Source organism: Tenrec ecaudatus, chromosome Y (assembly GCF_050624435.1).
Source record: "Tenrec ecaudatus isolate mTenEca1 chromosome Y, mTenEca1.hap1, whole genome shotgun sequence".
NCBI classification, from domain to species: domain Eukaryota; kingdom Metazoa; phylum Chordata; class Mammalia; order Afrosoricida; family Tenrecidae; genus Tenrec; species Tenrec ecaudatus.
The window spans coordinates 19,939,267-19,956,933 of NC_134549.1; the positions used below are offsets into that span (position 1 = coordinate 19,939,267).

The 17,667-nt window shown below is 63.3% G+C and overlaps 1 protein-coding gene across 1 annotated transcript; it reads left to right on the forward strand.

The window, feature by feature from the left end:
- The first annotated feature begins 455 nt into the window (after positions 1 to 455).
- On the forward strand, positions 456 to 16,959 carry CRLF2 (cytokine receptor like factor 2). Its single transcript, XM_075539897.1, has 9 exons — positions 456 to 540; positions 2,577 to 2,679; positions 6,967 to 7,145; positions 9,846 to 9,979; positions 12,933 to 13,172; positions 13,672 to 13,783; positions 14,624 to 14,714; positions 15,477 to 15,579; positions 16,747 to 16,959. Exons 1-9 carry the CDS (start codon positions 456 to 458, stop codon positions 16,957 to 16,959), a joined length of 1,260 nt encoding a protein of 419 aa, XP_075396012.1.
- The last annotated feature ends 708 nt before the right edge of the window (positions 16,960 to 17,667 follow it).

Below are 17,667 nucleotides of genomic sequence, written 5' to 3' on the forward strand. Positions count from 1 at the left end.
GGGGACCCTGCAGGACAGGGCGGAGCTGCCCCTGGGGGTCTCCCAGGCGGTCAGTCTGCACGGGAGCAGACGTCTGGCCTCTCTCCAGAAGCGGCTTAACCCCCTGAGCCACCGTGCCTCCTCGGTCCCGACTCCCAGAATCCACCGCCGTCTTGGGGAGACCACAGCCCCTTCTCAGGAAGTCCATGACGTCTCCGAAATGGGGAACCCTGGGGTGGCCCCCCCGGAGGGGAGAGGCGTCGTCCCCCGGGTCCCTCCCAGCTGTGGTTGCTGCTCATTCACTCGCTGTAGAAGACAGGTCACCGCGTGTGTGTGTGTGTGTGTGCGTGTGACCCTGAGCTGGCAGGCGTGTGCGTGTTGAGGATAAACCACGATTGATCACTTCCTGTAGCTGTTCCCCGAGGCTGAAAACGGGGCGTCTCCGGACAGTCCCCCCGGGACGCGCTCCTGTCAGCATGGGGCTCCCGGCCGCGGTGGCGGCGGCGGCTGCCCTCCTCATCCTGCCCGGACGCCTGGTGACCAGCGACGACTCCAAAGCCGGTAAGCTGCCCCCTCCCCAGGGGGGACGTGTCCACTGTGGGCGCCAGGCTGTCTGGGTTTGGGGGGGTACAGCCTCCGCTTGCTGCTGCCGAGACGATGCCCCCACGGAAACAGACGCCCCCAACCCCCCCTTCTCCACTTCAGAGGCGGGGGCTTCTTTGGGGGGGGCAGTGGGACTCTTCTGGTCTCACCTGCCTCTCTCAGGGGTTCCTGACCCACTGACCCCTGGCCTCCCTCCCAGTTCTCCCAGAGGCTGTTGTCAGTTAGATCCCATAGAAACCCAGACACACTGCCCTCAAGTGGACGCCGACTCAGAGTGACCTGCAGGACGGGGCGGAGCTGCCCCTGGGGGTCTCCCAGGCGGTCAGTCTGCACGGGAGTGGACAGTCTGGCCTCTCTCCCTCGGAGTGGCTGGTGGTTTCAAACTGGTGACCTTGGGGAATGCTGACCTTGGGGAATGCTGACCTTGGGGAATGCTGACCTTGGTGTAACCGCTGTGTGCCAGGCTCACGTCCCCTGGGTCCCAGCAACGATGTCCAGGCCTCTCCCTCAGGCCCCTCCTACCTGCACAGAGAGCTCAGCGATGCCCAGGTCACCCGGTGACCGTCACGGGTCCAGGGAGTGGGCGATGTCGGGCCTGGTGTGACCCCATCACCAATGTCTGCTGCCACATGATCCGTGCCCAGACTTGTTCTATGTCAATATACATGTACACACAGGTCACATAGAAACTGGTCCTACATGAACATACATGTGCACACACGCTTGCCATCTGTAATCTTGTCCGCTGTATGTATAAGTACACACATGTAATTTTCATATATGACCTTGCTGTGTACATGTATAAGACACATAGCAATGTCATAGACTTGCCATATATAAACATCTATCTGTACACATGTGTTCATGTTTATGTCATGTAGATTCATATGTAACTATATATGTATGTGCACACGCGACACGTAAAAGTATCACGTGTAATTATATACGCACACATACGCAAGCAACATGTGTCACATACAAGCTTGCCATGGATAATGATGTGTGTGCACATCTGTACATCACATATAAACTTGTCATATGTAAATATGTGTGTGCACACACATGTAGTTGTCCTCATGGGCAGAAGGTCTGTGACAGCTTCGTCCATGTCCCCCCTCCCTGTGAAGACTGACAACCTCGTGGGCAGTATGTCTGTCTATCTATGTATCTATCTATTCATCTATCCATCTATCCATCTATCCATCTATCCATCTATCCATCTATCTATCTATCTATCTATCTATCTATCTATCTATCTATCTATCTATCTATCTATCTACATATCTACGTATCTATCTATGTATCTATGTATCTATGTATGTATCTATCTATGTACCTAAATATGTACATATGTATCTACATATCTATCTATCTGTCTATCCATCTATCTGTGTATCTATCTGTCTATCTATCTATCTACATATCTATCTGCATATCTATCTATCTATCTATCTATCTATCATCTATCTATCTATCTACATATCTATCTATGTACATATCTATCAATCTATCTATCATCTATCAATCAATCTATCTAATCTACATATTTATCTATCGATCTATCTATCTATCTACATATCTATCTATCTATCATCTATCTATCAATCAATCTATCTACATATTTATCTATCTATCTATCTGCATATCTATGTATCTATGTATCTCTCTATCCGCATATCTATCTATCTATCTATCTATCTATCTATCTATCTGCATATCTATCTATCCATTAGCTCCTGGGGAGAGAGACCAGACCGTCTGCTCCCGTGCAGACTGACCGCCTGGGAGACCCCCAGGGGCAGCTCCGCCCTGTCCTGCAGGGTCCCCGTGAGTCGGGATCAGCTGCGGGTCAGGCCGGTTTCCAGGCCCTTCTGTAGGACCCTGACCGCCTCTGTCCACCCCCTCCCGGACAGGCTGCCCTTCCTAGGACCCCCTTCCCCTCCAAGTCACCCCCACGCTCCGAGCCACGCAGTGACCTCTGCGGTCTTGTTCAGATCCGCTTGTGAACCTGCAGTTCATCAATTTTGACTACGACTCCGTCCACGTGACCTGGAACGACACCCACCCGCCCAGCCTGAACCTCACCTTCTCCTACAGGTAAGTGCACCCCTGCACCCCCCAGGCTCAGGACCCCGGCGCCCCTGCTGGGGCTCCCTCCTCCTGGACCGAGGATGCGGGGCCGTGAGGCCGTGCAGCCGGGTGCAGACAGGGGAGTGGGTGCAGCCCGCCAACCGACTGCAGGACCCCACAGTGCCCTCTCCGTGCTGCTCCCCTGAGGTCCAGAGCACCCCCTCCCTCTGCCGCCGCCACGCGCCGGACATGCCGGGGGCCAAACTGAGCCCTTGAAATACGTGGGGCCCAGTCCTCGTCTCTGGGCAAGCATGTCGATTCCGTCCCGGCTCCCAGAGGCCGGACGTACGTACAACTGACGGAAACACCGCCAGCCCTGGGCCGTCCCCATGTCTGAGCCACGGCTGCAGCCCCGTGTCCGTGCATCGCGTCCAGGGCCGTCCTCTCTGTCGCTGCCCCTCCGCTTCCCCAAGCACGACGTCCTTCCCCAGGGACTAGCCTCTCCCGAGGACGCGTCCACTGTCCATGTGACACGGTCTCATCGTCCCCGCCTCTAGGGGGCGCTCTGACACAGAACCTCCCCGTCCCTGCCTCTAGGGGGCGCTCTGACACAGACCCTCCCCGTCCCTGCCTCTAGGGGGCGCTCTGACACTGAACCTCCCCGTCCCCGCCTCTAGGGGGCGCTCTGACACAGAACCTCCTGTCCCCGCCTCTAGGGGGCGCTCTGACACAGAACCTCCCCGTCCCCGCCTCTAGGGGCCGCTCTGACACAGAACCTCCCCGTCCCCGCCTCTAGGGGCCGCTCTGACACAGAACCTCCTGTCCCCGCCTCTAGGGGGCGCTCTGACACAGAACTTCCCGTCCCCGCCTCTAGGGGGCGCTCTGACACAGACCCTCCCCGTCCCTGCCTCTAGGGGGCGCTCTGACACAGAACCTCCCCGTCCCCGCCTCTAGGGGCCGCTCTGACACAGACCCTCCCCGTCCCCGCCTCTAGGGGGCGCTCTGACACAGACCCTCCCTGCACCCGCCTCTAGGGGGCGCTCTGACACAGAACCTCCCCGTCCCCGCCTCTAGGGTGCGCTCTGACACAGACCCTCCCGTCCCCACCTCTAGGGGGCGCTCTGACACAGAACCTCCCCGCCTCTAGGGGGCGCTCTGACACAGACCCTCCCCGCCCCCGCCTCTAGGGGGCGCTCTGACACAGACCCTCCCCGTCCACGCCTCTAGGGGGCGCTCTGACCCAGAACCTCCCCGCCCCCGCCTCTAGGGGGCGCTCTGGCCATGCTTCCTGCAGGTCAGCTCTGTCTGTCCTCCTGGTCCCGGGGTCCGTTCCAGGCCCCTGCCCAGCACCGTAGCTCACGTGCATCTATTCCGCTCTGCTCATCCTGATGGGATGCCCAGCGGTCACGTGCCTGAGAGGAATGGGAAGCCCCGTGCCAGGGCCGGGCGTCCCTGAGTTTTCAGAGGGACAGTCGGACGGAAGGAACTCGGGCAGTGCACTGACCAGTGGACGTATCCACGGTGTCTGGACGCTGCCTCCACGAGCACTCTAGGGGATGCAAGCAAGGTGCAGGAGAAGCATCCAGCCTCCTTCCACTGATCCATCCATCGGGTCTACCTGTCCTGTCCCTCCGTCATTATCCACCCATCTATTCGGAACGCTGGCGGCTCAGGGGCTTACGGGCTGGATGGCCAGTCCAAAGGCCGGCGGTTCAAACCCCCAGCCGCTCCCGGGGAGAAAGACCAGACCGTCTGCTCCCGTGCAGACTGACCGCCTGGGAGACCCCCAGGGGCTGGTCATCAATCAATCAATCAATCAATCAATCAATCAATCAATCAATTTATCCATCCATCATCTGCATATCTACCTATCAATTCCTTGGGAGAAAGACCAGACTGTCTGCTCGCGTGCAGACTGACCGCCTGGGAGACCCCCAGGGGCAGCTCCGCCCTGTCCTGCAGGGTCCCTGAGAGCCGGCGTCCACTAGATGGCAGTGATTTTTTGTTTTTCATGTAGGAAATTGTATCTTATCAAAGACAAGCTTGAGTTTGAACGATAGGTCTATTATCTATATATTTACTCTATATCTCTCTCTCATTCATCATCTTTCATCTATCTATCTACCTTCTATCATTTATCCACCCACCTGTTTCATCCACCATGTATTTACCTACTTATGTTCTACCTACCTGCCCATCAATCCATCCATCATTATGTGTGTTTATCTATCTATCTATCTATCTATCTATCTATCTATCTATCTATCTATCTATCTATCATCCATCAATTATCTATCCATCCATCACATCTCTCTTATCTATCATTTATCTATCTATCATCTCTATCAATCATCTATCATTTATCTATCTATATATCTATGTATCTATCTACATATCTATCTATCTGCATATCTATCTATCTGAATATCTATCTATCATTTATCTATCTATCTATCTATCTCTCATCTATCTATATACATATCCATCCATCATCTCTCACCTATTATCTATCTATCAATCATCCATCTATCCATCCATCCATCCATCCATCCATCATCTATCCATCCATCACATCTCTCTCTCATCTATCAATCATCTATCTACCTATCTATCAATCAATCATCTATCTTTCTATCATCTATCCATCAATCATCCATCTATCTGTCCATCCATCCACCTATCAATTTATCCATCTAGAAATGCAGCTGGTATCGGGATTCAGGGTTGGTCTGCCGCGTGAGGGTGGGCAGTCTGCAGCGAGCAGCCCCTGCTTGGGAGAAAGACGGGGTGTGCACCCCAGCCCCCGAGGGGCGCGTCTGCCCCGCGCTCCAGGTCCCCGCGCGTCAGAAGCAGCTTGTGCCCAGCGGGTCTCCTCGTCACGTCTCTGCGGCACCTGGCAGGACGGGCCAAGCGCAGAAAGGGACTTTCCGTCTCCCGCAGTTTCAATTCTGCAAACAGCGGGTGGGGCGCACTCTGGGGTGTCGCGCGTTCTTTGGGGGTTTCTGCACAGATGGGGGCCCGGGAGCCAGCACTGGGGAGAGGACAGCTAGGTGGAGCACCCAGCAAGAGGTTCAGCCAGCGTGCTCCCCCGAGGCTGGGACGGGGAGACTGTGTCACACGGACAGTGGACGTGTCCTCGGGAGAGGCCAGTCCCTGGGGAAGGACGTCGTGCTTGGGGAAGCGGAGGGGCAGCAACAGAGGACGGCCCTCGGGGAGATGGACGGACACGGGGCTGCAGCCGTGGCTCAGACACGGGCACGATGGGGGGGACGGGGCAGTGTTTCCGTCTGCTGTACATTGGCCCGGTCATCGGGAAGCGACTGGACCGTGCGGGATGACAGGTGGAGCCTGGGATGCAGGAGAAACCTGCGTCACGCTGTCTCCGCCGGTCATCGAGATAGGTCAGCTGAGTTCCCCGAGCCGACTTCCTTCATCATCCCTGACCACGAGACCATGCCTGCGGGGTGGCCCCTGGCCACAGCGCCCGTGCGTCACCAGGCAGGACGGCCGTCACCCTGACCTGTGTCCTCACTGCCACGGGTGGGGGGGTCTGCACCCCTAACCCGTGTGCTCCCTCGGCCCCCAGCCAATCCCTAGAGACTCGGGGTGTGTGGTTCAGGGCTGTCCTCCCCGGGGAAGGGCGGGGGTGCACGGCGAGCAGGCGTGGCCTCTCACAGGGCGTGTGGGGGACTCAGGCCACCCTGAGGTGACACGGAAGAAAGGCCTGGTGACGGGCTCTAAGCAGCAGCGTCTCAAAGCCCCACGAGCTCAGCTCTCACGGCGGGGCCGCGAGCCAGCGTGGGACTGACAGACACTGGGCTGGGGGGCTTCAGACCGGGGGGGGTACGCACTCAGCGCTGGGGGCTGGGGCGCTGAGGTCCAGGGGTGGGCAGGGCCGGCTCCCTCAGGAGCCTCCAAGGGAGGGTCCTTGCTCGTGGTCTCTCCCAGCCCCTGGGGGCCCCAGATGACCCTGGACTTGTGTGCATCTCTCCAGCCTCTGCCTCCGTCTCCCCGCAGTGTCCCCCCAGTCGTAAAGACACCCCTCCTGCAGGACGAGGACCCCCTTCTGCAGGGTGACCTCAACTCGGGATGCCACCCAGTCCCACGTGCACCAGGGACACGTTGTCCCATTAGGGGACCTCCAGGGGGTGCTGGGGTCAGAGGACATCCATGTTATGGGGGAGCCCTCAGCCCCCCACCCCCGTGTCTTCAGAGACTCGCGAGCAGGGCATGTGGGGGGTGGGTCTCAGGGGACGGGGGGTGAACGGAGCCCCTGCCATTGGAGTGCGGGCACATGGCGTCCCCGTCCCCCAGATTCAACACGCTGAGAGACATGCTCCCGTGTCCCCGCTACATCCTGGTGGGTGGCCGCACCGCGGGCTGCGTCCTGGACATGGAGGGCCAGGCCCAGGACAGGGACGTGATGCTGCACGCGACCCTCTGGGAGGACGGCCGGAGCCTGCTCAACAGCAGCGTGTGGATCAGTGACTACCGTGAGTCTGGGGGGGACGTCCACCTGGTGGGGGCTGAGGCCGGCAGACACAGAGACAGGGAGACAGAGAGCGAGACAGGGGGACAGGGACAGGGAGACAGAGAGACAGAGACAGGGAGACAGAGAGACAGGGAGACAGGGACAGAGAGACAGGGACAGAGACAGGGAGACAGAGAGAGAGACAGGGGGACAGAGACAGAGACAGAGAGACAGGGGGACAGAGACAGAGAGACAGGGAGACAGAGAGAGAGAGACAGAGAGACAGAGAGACAGGGGGACAGAGACAGAGAGACAGGGAGACAGAGAGACAGGGGGTCAGAGACAGGGAGACAGAGAGAGAGACAGGGAGACAGAGAGACAGGGATACAGAGACAGAGAGACAGGGAGACAGGGACAGAGAGATAGACAGAGAGAGACAGGGAGACAGAGAGAGAGACAGGGGGACAGGGACAGAGAGACAGGGAGACAGAGAGACAGGGAGACAGAGAGAGAGACAGGGAGACAGAGACAGGGAGACAGGGACAGAGAGACAGAGAGAGAGAGACAGGGAGACAGGGAGACAGGGAGACAGAGACAGAGAGACAGGGGGTCAAAGACAGGGAGACAGAGAGAGAGAGACAGGGGGTCAGAGACAGGGAGACAGAGAGAGAGACAGGGAGACAGAGAGACAGGGATACAGAGACAGAGACAGGGAGACAGAGAGAGAGAGACAGGGAGACAGAGAGACAGGGACAGAGAGACAAGGGGACAGGAACAGAGACAGGGAGACAGAGAGAGAGACAGGGGGTCAGAGACAGGGAGACAGAGAGACAGAGACAGGGAGACAGGGACAGAGAGATAGACAGAGAGAGACAGGGAAACAGAGAGACAGAGAGACAGGGAGACAGAGACAGAGAGACAGGGAGACAGGGACAGAGAGATAGACAGAGAGAGACAGGGAAACAGAGAGACAGAGAGACAGGGAGACAGAGACAGAGAGACCGAGACAGAGAGACAGGGATACAGAGAGAGAGAGACAGGGGGTCAGCGACAGGGAGACAGGGACAGAGACAGGGAGACAGAGAGAGAGAGACAGGGGGCCAGAGACAGGGAGATAGGGACAGAGAGACAGGGGGTCAGCGACAGGGAGACAGGGACAGAGAGACAGGGAGACAGGAACACAGACAGGGAGACAGAGAGAGAGAGACAGGGGGTCAGAGACAGAGAGACAGAGAGACAGGGATACAGAGACAGAGAGACAGGGAGACAGGGACAGAGAGGGATAGGGAGACAGAGAGACAGGGAGACAGGGAGACAGGGAGACAGTGAGACAGAGACAGAGAGACAGTGAGACAGAGACAGAGAGACAGGGAGACAGAGACATAGGTACAGAGAGACAGGGGGACAGAAACAGAGAGACAGAGACAGGGGGACAGGGACAGAGAGAGACAGGGAGACAGAGACAGAGAGACAGGGAGACAGAGAGATAGAGAGAGACAGGGAAACAGAGAGACAGAGACAGAGAGACAGGGAGACAGAGACAGGGAGACAGAGACACAGGGAGACAGACATAGGTACAGAGAGACAGGGAGACAGAGACAGAGAGAGACAGAGAGACAGGGAGACAGAGACAGAGAGAGAGAGAGAGAGACCGAGAGAGACCGAGAGACAGAGAGAGACAGAGAGACAGAGACAGAGAGAGACAGAGAGAGAGACCGAGAGAGACAGACAGAGAGAGAGACAGAGAGAGAGAGACAGAGAGAGAGAGAGAGACAGAGAGAGACAGAGACAGAGAGAGAGAGACAGAGACAGAGAGACGGGCACACAGAGACGCCCCGGGGTCGAGCTGGAGGTCAGGGGCCGTGGGCGCCCCCGGGGGGACGTCGTGCGGGTGGGGGACGGGGCGACAGAGGGAGGCCCCCGTGACGGATGGACAGGTGCACGGAAGCCGGAGACGCGGTGCAGCGTCCGGTCCAGGTGCAGGCGGACAGACGGACAGACGGACAGGCTCTGCCCCGCCTCGGCGGCCCGGGCGTCCTCGCCTCCTGTCCGGGCGCGGCCCTGCTGTCCCCGCGGTCCGCATCGTCCCGGTGCAGCCGTTGCGTAGCAACCAGCTATGCCTCGGGGTCCTTGACCGGAACCAGCGAGCGGCCCGCCGGAAGGAAGCGAGCGGCCCGCCGGAAGGAAGCGAGCGGCCCGCCGGAAGGGAGCGAGCGGCCCGCCGGAAGGAAGCGAGCGGCCCGCCGGAAGGAAGCGAGCGGCCCGCCGGAAGGGAGCGAGCGGCCCGCCGGAAGGAAGCGAGCGGCCCGCCGGAAGGAAGCGAGCGGCCCGCCGGAAGGAAGCGAGCGGCCCGCCGGAAGCGAGTTCTCTGAGGGCCGCCGGAAGGAAGCGAGCGGCCCGCCGGAAGGAAGCGAGCGGCCCGCCGGAAGGAAGCGAGCGGCCCGCCGGAAGGAAGCGAGCGGCCCGCCGGAAGCGAGTTCTCTGAGGGCCGCCCCCTGACCCCCTGGCGCGCGCGTCGCCCCACCTTCCTCGTGCGGCCCTGACTTCCCTGAGGAAACAAGGGCGGCCGCCGGGATCTGGGGGCGCAGAGCCGTTGGCGGGCGCCGTGTGGTCCCCCGGTGCCGTCTTGGGGGGCGGGAAGGGGGCGTCCGCTTCCCTGAGGAAAGGAAGGCAGCGTCCAAAGCAAGCGGCCGTTTGCTCAGGCGCGCCCCTCCCCCCTCAGTGAAACCCAGCACCACGAAGGGCCTGCACTTCCGGTGGGAACCGGAAGCGGTGACGGTCACGTGCCTCGACCTTCCGTACGGCGGCCTCCTCTACGAAATCCAGTACCGGAGCCGCTTCGACTCTGCGTGGCAGGTGAGGCCGTGGGCGCTTCCCGGAGATGCCAGCCGTGGGAAGGCCCCCCCCCCCGGGAAGGTCCCCTGGGAATGCCCCCCCCCCGGGAAGGTCCCTTGGGAATGCCCCGGGGAAGGTCCCTTGGGAAGGTCCCCTGGGAATGCCCCCCCCCCGAAGGTCCCCTGGGAATGCCCCCCCCCCCGGGAAGGTCCCCTGGGAATGCCACCCACCCGGGAAGGTCCTTTGGGAATGCCCGGGGTCGGTCCCTTGGGAAGGTCCTTTGGGAATGCCCGGGGTCGGTCCCTTGGGAAGGTCCTTTGGGAATGCCCGGGGTCGGTCCCTTGGGAAGGTCCCTTGGGAATGCCACCCCCCCGGGAAGGTCCCTTGGGAATGCCCGGGAAGGTCCCTTGGGAAGGTCCCTTGGGAATGCCCGGGAAGGTCCCTTGGGAAGGTCCCTTGGGAAGGTCCCTTGGGAAGGTCCCTTGGGAATGCCCGGGAAGGTCCCTTGGGAATGCCCCGGGAAGGTCCCTTGGGAAGGTCCCTTGGGAATGCCCGGGAAGGTCCCTTGGGAAGGTCCCTTGGGAATGCCCGGGAAGGTCCCTTGGGAAGGTCCCTTGGGAATGCCCGGGAAGGTCCCTTGGGAATGCCCCGGGAAGGTCCCTTGGGAAGGTCCCTTGGGAATGCCCGGGAAGGTCCCTTGGGAATGCCCCGGGAAGGTCCCTTGGGAAGGTCCCTTGGGAATGCCCGGGAAGGTCCCTTGGGAATGCCCCGGGAAGGTCCCTTGGGAAGGTCCCTTGGGAATGCCCGGGAAGGTCCCTTGGGAAGGTCCCTTGGGAATGCCCGGGGTCGGTCCCTTGGGAATGTCCCGGGATGGTCCCTTGGGAATGTCCCCCGGGAAGGTCCCTTGGGAAGGTCCCTTGGGAAGGTCCCTTGGGAATGCCCGGGAAGGTCCCTTGGGAAGGTCCCTTGGGAATGCCCGGGAAGGTCCGCGCGGCCCGTGGCTCGCTCCGAGTGGGAATGGGTCCCCAGGCCTGGGTTCTTCCCGGGAGCGCCGAGCCTGCAGACCCCCCGGCCTTACACCACAAGGGGTGGCTTCCGCGCACAGAGGTGTGTGAGGTTCGGGCATCGGCTCCGGGGAGTCCTTCTCTCTGGGTCTCCCGTCAGCATCTGTGGGCGCTGCGATCCCTGGAGCCCCCGGGTGTTGGCCTGCACCCCGCTGGGTCCAGGAGGCGCCCGGCGCGGACCCGCGTCCCGAGGAAGCGCTCTGCTGCCCTGCGCGCCTGTAACCCCCGCTGTTGTACGAGGGACTTGCTCAGCGTCCACCCTGCACGTCGCCGCCGCCGCCTTGCTCTGAACCCACGTCACGGTCACTGGAAAGGCCCAGGCGCTGAGTTGGTCCCGAGTCACCGCGAGACCCCGCACAGACCCGCACGGCCGTCAGTCCTTAAGGAAGCCGCTGGCCACGTCTGTCCACTCCAGAGGCGCCGGTGGCGCTCACTGCTGGCCGCGTGCTTAGTGCCCAGCACCTCACGGTGCTGCCCCGGCTGGAAAACACGCGGGGTCACCGCCACCAGGTGTCCATAGGGAGGGCGGTCCCACGAGCCGCCGCGTGGAGCTTAATCCATGGGATCACGGAGCGGCGGCGCATCAGGCCACCACACGGAGGGGCATCCCGCCAGGACGCAAAGCGGGGACGGCCACGGCCGACGAGAAGACGGAGGACGGTTACATCGCATCACCAAACGGAGGGCAGTCGGGCCAGAGGATGAGAGTCCGGGTGGACCAGAGACACTCACAGACGCTCGTGTGTGCGGAAGAAAGGGCTCTGTCCACGAGGGCAGTTGGACATTGAGGAAGCCCCCGGCCCGTCCAGATCAAGTCCTGAAGTCCGGCATCAGCCCGTCTGTCCGATACCAGCCTACAGGTCCGTCTGCAGACGCACGCAGCTCGTGCAGTGACGGGGAGCGAGCCCAGGAAGACCCGGGGGCCGGGCACCGTGGCTGCAGCCATGGACGACGCCGGAGCGACTGGGGACAGTGGGCAGGCGGCGTTGCCTTCGGGTGCGTGCACTGGGCTGGCCGCGAGCTGCAGCAGGCGAGGCCACCCCCGGGCGAGAGCCCTCCACACCGACGATGCCAGCAGAGGACGGGCGGCCGGGCAGACGGCCAGGAGGTACCCGCAGCTGGCCAGGCCTCCCCTCGGTGGACTTGCAGGTCCAGGTGCAGGAGGCTGACCGTTGGAGGCAGCATTGAACACGGCTGCCGAGCCCCGGGTTTGCGGACAGCACCCTCGCAGCCACTCCCCCGCCCAGACCTCAGCGACGGGCCTCTGCGCCCCTTGCCCGGCCGGCGCCCCGCGACCCTGCTTTCTGCCCTCGCTCGCTCGCTCCCTGTCGCCGGCTCTGCCCACAGGCAGCAGGAGCCCGGGCACCTCCCAGAGGACAGGCCGGTCTCGACGGGGGGCTCTGACCATCGGGACGCCCCAGCCGTGACACGACCCGTGTCCCCACAGCCCCAGGGCCGGCTTGCCCCGTCCCACGGGGACCCCCGGGACCCGTCTGCGGTCACGCTGGCTACTCGGACATGTCTGCAGGCCGGTGGCGGCCGAGAAGGTCTTTTTAAAGAACCCTAGCAGCGCGGCGCTCACGTCCTCGAGGGGAGAGAGATGGGGGGCCCCCGAGAGAGTTTGTCTCGGAAGCCCCCGGGGGCAGTTTGCCGCTGTCCAGGAGGGCCCCCTCCAGTCAGAATGGCCAAGTGACAGCGGGGTCATTTGATGGGGACGTGGGTGAGGGCGCGCGACCAGGTCGGCGGCCCGGGCCCACCAGGTAGGGCTGTTGGCAGGCTCTTGCGGGGAGAGGGGTGTGGGTCACCAGAGGGCCGCGGGCAGCGGCCGCTGGGCTGGCGAGAGCCCCTGGTTCGGGGCCATGGCGGCTCCGACACGTCCTTGCTCACTGTCCCGGCCCCTCTTCCCGAAGTCCGTGCAGGAGGAAAAGTGCCAAGTGACCATTGAGAGCCTGGACATGGAGAAGTGCTACAGCTTCCGCGGCCGAGTGCAGACCAGGACGGCCTACTACGGCTCGCAGGCGCATCCCAGCGACTGGTCGGCGGTCACCCACTGGCAGCAGGGCCGGCCCACAGGTGGGCCCACACCCCGCGCCTGCACGGCCACAGCCGGCCCTGGTCCCCACTCGGCGACATCGTTCACAGTGACTCCTGTCAGTGTCAGGGCAGCCTTCTGCACGGGGCCAGCCATGGTGGACGGACGGACGGGTGGGTGGATGGGTGGATGGATGTGTGGACGGGCGGATGGATGGATGATGGATGGATGATGGACGGACGGATGGATGATGGATGGACGGGCGGATGGATGGATGATGGATGATGGATGGATGATGGATGAGTGGGTGGGTGGGTTGTGGGTTGGTGACTCGTGAAGTAGAAGAGGAACAAGTGGACGCGCAGGTAGGTGGACGGACGGGAGGTCAGTGGGTTGCTGGGTGGAAGGCTGGATGGAGGCCCGGCAGATGCATGAGGGACGCAGGAGCGGAGGGCGGCCCGCAGGAGGTCTGGTTAGAAAGCTCGCCGGGCTCCTGGAGGCAGGGGAGGCGTTGGCGACGGCCCAGTGCTGTCCAGGGGGCTGACCTCTAGAAGCCCGGAGGACCAGAGGTTGAGCCTGGCCCCACTCGGCATAAACTGACCTCTCCCTGCCTGCAGAACAGCAGTGCTGGGGAGGGGGGCGCCGCTGATGGACACGCCGGCCAGCCCTCGAAAGGGGACGGCACCCAGGTGGGGGCCCCGGTGAACGTGCAGAGGCCCCGCCGGGCAGGTGCCACGGATTCCGTTTGCACTGAGGCAGGGCCTCTGGTATCACCCACCGTCCACCCCCCACTCCAGCCACCCACGGGAGCTCAGAGAAGGGCGTCAGTACCGAGCCCACGTGGGTGGTTGAAACCCGCCGTCTCCGGGTGCCAGGCCGCCCTGACCCAAAGCCCCTCGTGGGCGGTGCTCACGGCGGCTCTGCTGGCGGAAGCTCGGTCCTGCCCGCCACGCGGCCCTGCTGGTCGTGCCCGAGGACCTTCCTAGAAGCGTCCAGACTGAGGGCAGCGCAGCTGCGTCTCCCAAACCTCACCCCCCCCCCACCCACGCGTCGAGAACAGCGTGCTCCTGCCCGCCCGGTCCTGGGGTTTAGCCCTCGCGGTGCTGCAGGGCAGGCACCCGCCACCGCGCAGAGCGAAGGACAGTGTCCACCTGGGGCTCCCCAGCCCCGCGGTGCTCACCCAAGGTTGGCAGTTCAGAAGGTGCCGCCACTGAGGGAGGAAGACGAGGCCGTCTGCTCCTGTGAAGGCTGAGCCTCAGACACACACGTCCCTGTCCTGCAGGGTCACTGTGAGTCGGCGTCCACTCGAGGGCAGGGAGTTTGAGTTTTCGAGTGGCCAGTGGGTTGCTATCCCACAGGGTCGGTGGTTCAAAGCCACCTGCCCGCTGCTCCTACAGAGAAAGACCGTCCGTCTGTCTGTCTTGTGTAAAGACCACAGCCCCTGAAAGCCCTCACAGTGGACAGCAGTGGGCTTGGCTTGGTGGGACGCCAGTAAGGGAAAGCCGTGGGGCGGGGCGGGGTGACCGCACATCTGGTTGAGTCCGACGGTGGTCTCTGTTCCTGATTCAGCTGCGTGTCCTCAGGAGAAGCCGGCCTTCCCCACAGCCCTGGTGACCGTGGGTGTGGTCAGCCTCTTCACCCTGTGCGTAATCCTGACCCTGTGCAAGGTGCCCACGTAAGGACCTGACGGAGGGGCCCCATCCTCCCGGGGCGGGACGGCTCGTTTGGGGTGCACCACCCTGGTGAGCTGGGGGGGTGTGCGGAGAGGCTGGTCCCACGAGCCTCAGGGCCCAGCACTGACCGCCGGGGTATCAGGATGTGAACAACCTCAGTCCTGAGAAGCCACGGGCCGCGCTCCAGCCTCCAGCCTGGGGGGGACTGGCCACGCCGCAGGCCAGCGATGCACGTCCAGACGGCGCCCACTTCTAGCCTGCAGCCCCTGCCGGGCGGGCACCATGTCCGGGTTGTGCAAGGCCGTTGTCTGCATGCTGCAATCGCCCCGGGGGCGCCGGGCAGGGGGCACTGACACCCGTCCCCCGAGCTGGCCTCTGCCCGTGGCTGCTACCCGGGCAGCGGGGGCTCCGCAGAGCACAGGCCCAGCCCCCTGCTTCGGAGGACGCAGCCGGCAAGCCCCCCGTGGGAAGGTCGGGGACCAGGCACATGCGGGCAGCGGGTTTGCACCAGCATGCAGGGACACTGCCCGGCGCTGGGCCCCTTCCCTGCCCCTCGGGGACCGCCTGGTCCCAGAGCTGCGGCGGGGGTCCACCCTGGCCACCTTGAGCTTGGGGAGGGGCAGGCAGCGGGGCTGCGTCTGCGAGCAGGCGGGTGGGGGTCCTTGGCCCGCAGTTGGGGTGTCTGCCCCATGATCCCACAAGAATCTCGGAGAGGGGGGGGGAGCTGGGGGACGAGCAGGGCGCCCCAGAGTCCGTGTCCGTTTCAGGGTGAGGAGGCTGCTCCTGCCCAGCGTTCCAGACCCCAAGTTCTCCTTCCCGCGGCTCTTTGAGGACCACAGAGGGAACCTCCAGGTAACGCGGCAGCGGGCCTGCTGCTGCCCCCGCCCGTGGGAGCGGGGTGACCTGTCCACCACGCGGTGCCCCTGCACCCTGTGCCTGCCCGGAAGTGCCCACCGCCACTCTCTCCCGCCTCCGTGTCCGTCTGTCCGTGCTGTCTGGTGTTGCCCCGGGCAGCTTTCAGCAAGGTGTCCACTGGGACCCGCGCTGTGACTCCGTGTGGCTCTGTGCGTCTGTCTGTCTCTGTCTCTCTGTGCGTGTCTCTGTCTGTCTCTGTCTCTCTGTGCGTGTCTCTGTCTGTCTCTGTCTCTGTGCGTCTGTCTCTGTCTCTCTGTCTCTGCGTGTGTCTGTCTGTCTCTGTGCGTCTGTCTCTGTGCGTGTGTCTGTGTCTCTGTCTCTCTGCGTGTGTCTGTCTCTGTCTCTCTGTGCGTGTGTCTGTGTCTCTGTGCGTGTGTCTGAGTCTCTGTGCGTGTGTCTCTGGGCGTCTCTGTGCGTGTGTCTCTGTCTCTGTGCGTGTCTGTCTGTCTGGCTGTGTGTTGGGGGGCGGCTGTAGGAAGCAGTATCCCCGGCCCTGCAAGGTCCCTGTGCTCGGACTCCGCTCAAGCGCGCAGCGACCACGGCCGCGTGCGTGCGTGCAGCGTGTTATGTGCGTGCGTGCGTGGTGCGAGCGTATGCAGCGTGCGTGCGTATGTGGCGTGGTGCGTGCGTATGCGGCGTGCGTGCGTATGTGGCGTGGTGCGTGCGTATGCGGCGTGCGTGCGTATGTGGCGTGGTGCGTGCGTATGCAGCGTGCGTGCGTATGTGGCGTGGTGCGTGCGTATGCGGCGTGCGTTTCCTGGTGCGTATGCGGCGTGCGTGCGTGGCGTGGTGCGGAATGTTATGTGCGTGCGTGGCGTGGTGCGTGCGTATGCAGCGTGCGTGGCGTGGTGCGTGCGTATGCGGCGTGCGTGCGTATGCGGCGTGCATGGTGCGTGCGTGGCGCGAGCGTATGCGGCGTGCGTTTCCTGGTGCGTATGCAGCGTGCGTGCGTGGCGTGGTGCGTGCGTGGCGTGGCGCGAGCGTATGCGGCGTGCGTGGCGTGGTGCGTGCGTGCGTATGCGGCGTGGTGCGTGCGTGGCGCGAGCGTATGCGGCGTGCGTGCGCGTGCGTGCGTGCTCGCTGAGCCCCGCCCCCCGCCGGCAGGAGTGGCCCCGGGAGCCCGAGGAGGAGCGGCCGAGCCCCGTGGAGGTGCAGGAGGTGCCGCCCGCCAAGCCCGCGCCGCGCCCGCACAGCGCCCTGCAGGAGGCCTGCGCTCCCCGCCCGCCGGGGACCCCCCCGCACCCCAACTGCGGGGACGTGGTCACCCTGGGAGGCTTCTCCTTCGTGATGGGCGACAACGCCTACGTGGTGCTGTGAGCGGGGCGCGGTCCAGTGTCCACCCGGGGGCGGGGTCAGCACCCCGGGGGCCGCACACCCCCCGTGCCACCTGGGGGCGGGGTCAGCACCCCTCCCAGTGTCCACCTGGGGGCGGGGTCAGCACCCCTCCCAGTGTCCACCCGGGGGCAGGGTCAGCACCCCGCGGGCCGCACCCCTCCCAGTGTCCATCCGGGGGCGGGGTCAGCACCCCGGGGGCCTGAGCTTAGGGCCTCATCTCCCTCGGAGCGGCTGGGCTTCGACCTCCTGACCTGGAGGTGCGCGGTCAACCCTCTGGGCCCCAGGACCACGCAGGAAGCCCCCCGCCCCCCTCGGGAAGCCCCCCCCGCCCCCCGCGGGAAGCCCCCCGCCCCCCGCGGGAAGCCCGCAGCGAAGCGCCAACTGGGCCCATCTCAGGCGGAAGGAACCAAGGGGCCTCTTTGCTCCTTGGGTGTGAGTGACCCGCAGCCCCCCGCCCCCCGAAAGCAAAGGGAAGACGCCTGCTTAGGCTCTGGGCGACAATAAAACACGTTCTCGCGACCCCTGGCCCGCCCTGGGGGGGGGGGGCTTGGCCCCGTTGGGAGAGAAACCGTGAAGACGGTCTGCGCCCCCACGTCCCTCTGCAGGCCGCCAGGGACAGGCCGGGGCAGAGGCCGCAGGTCCCCCACCCCGGGGAGCGTGTGTGTCATTGTGTGTCCACCTGCGGGCTTG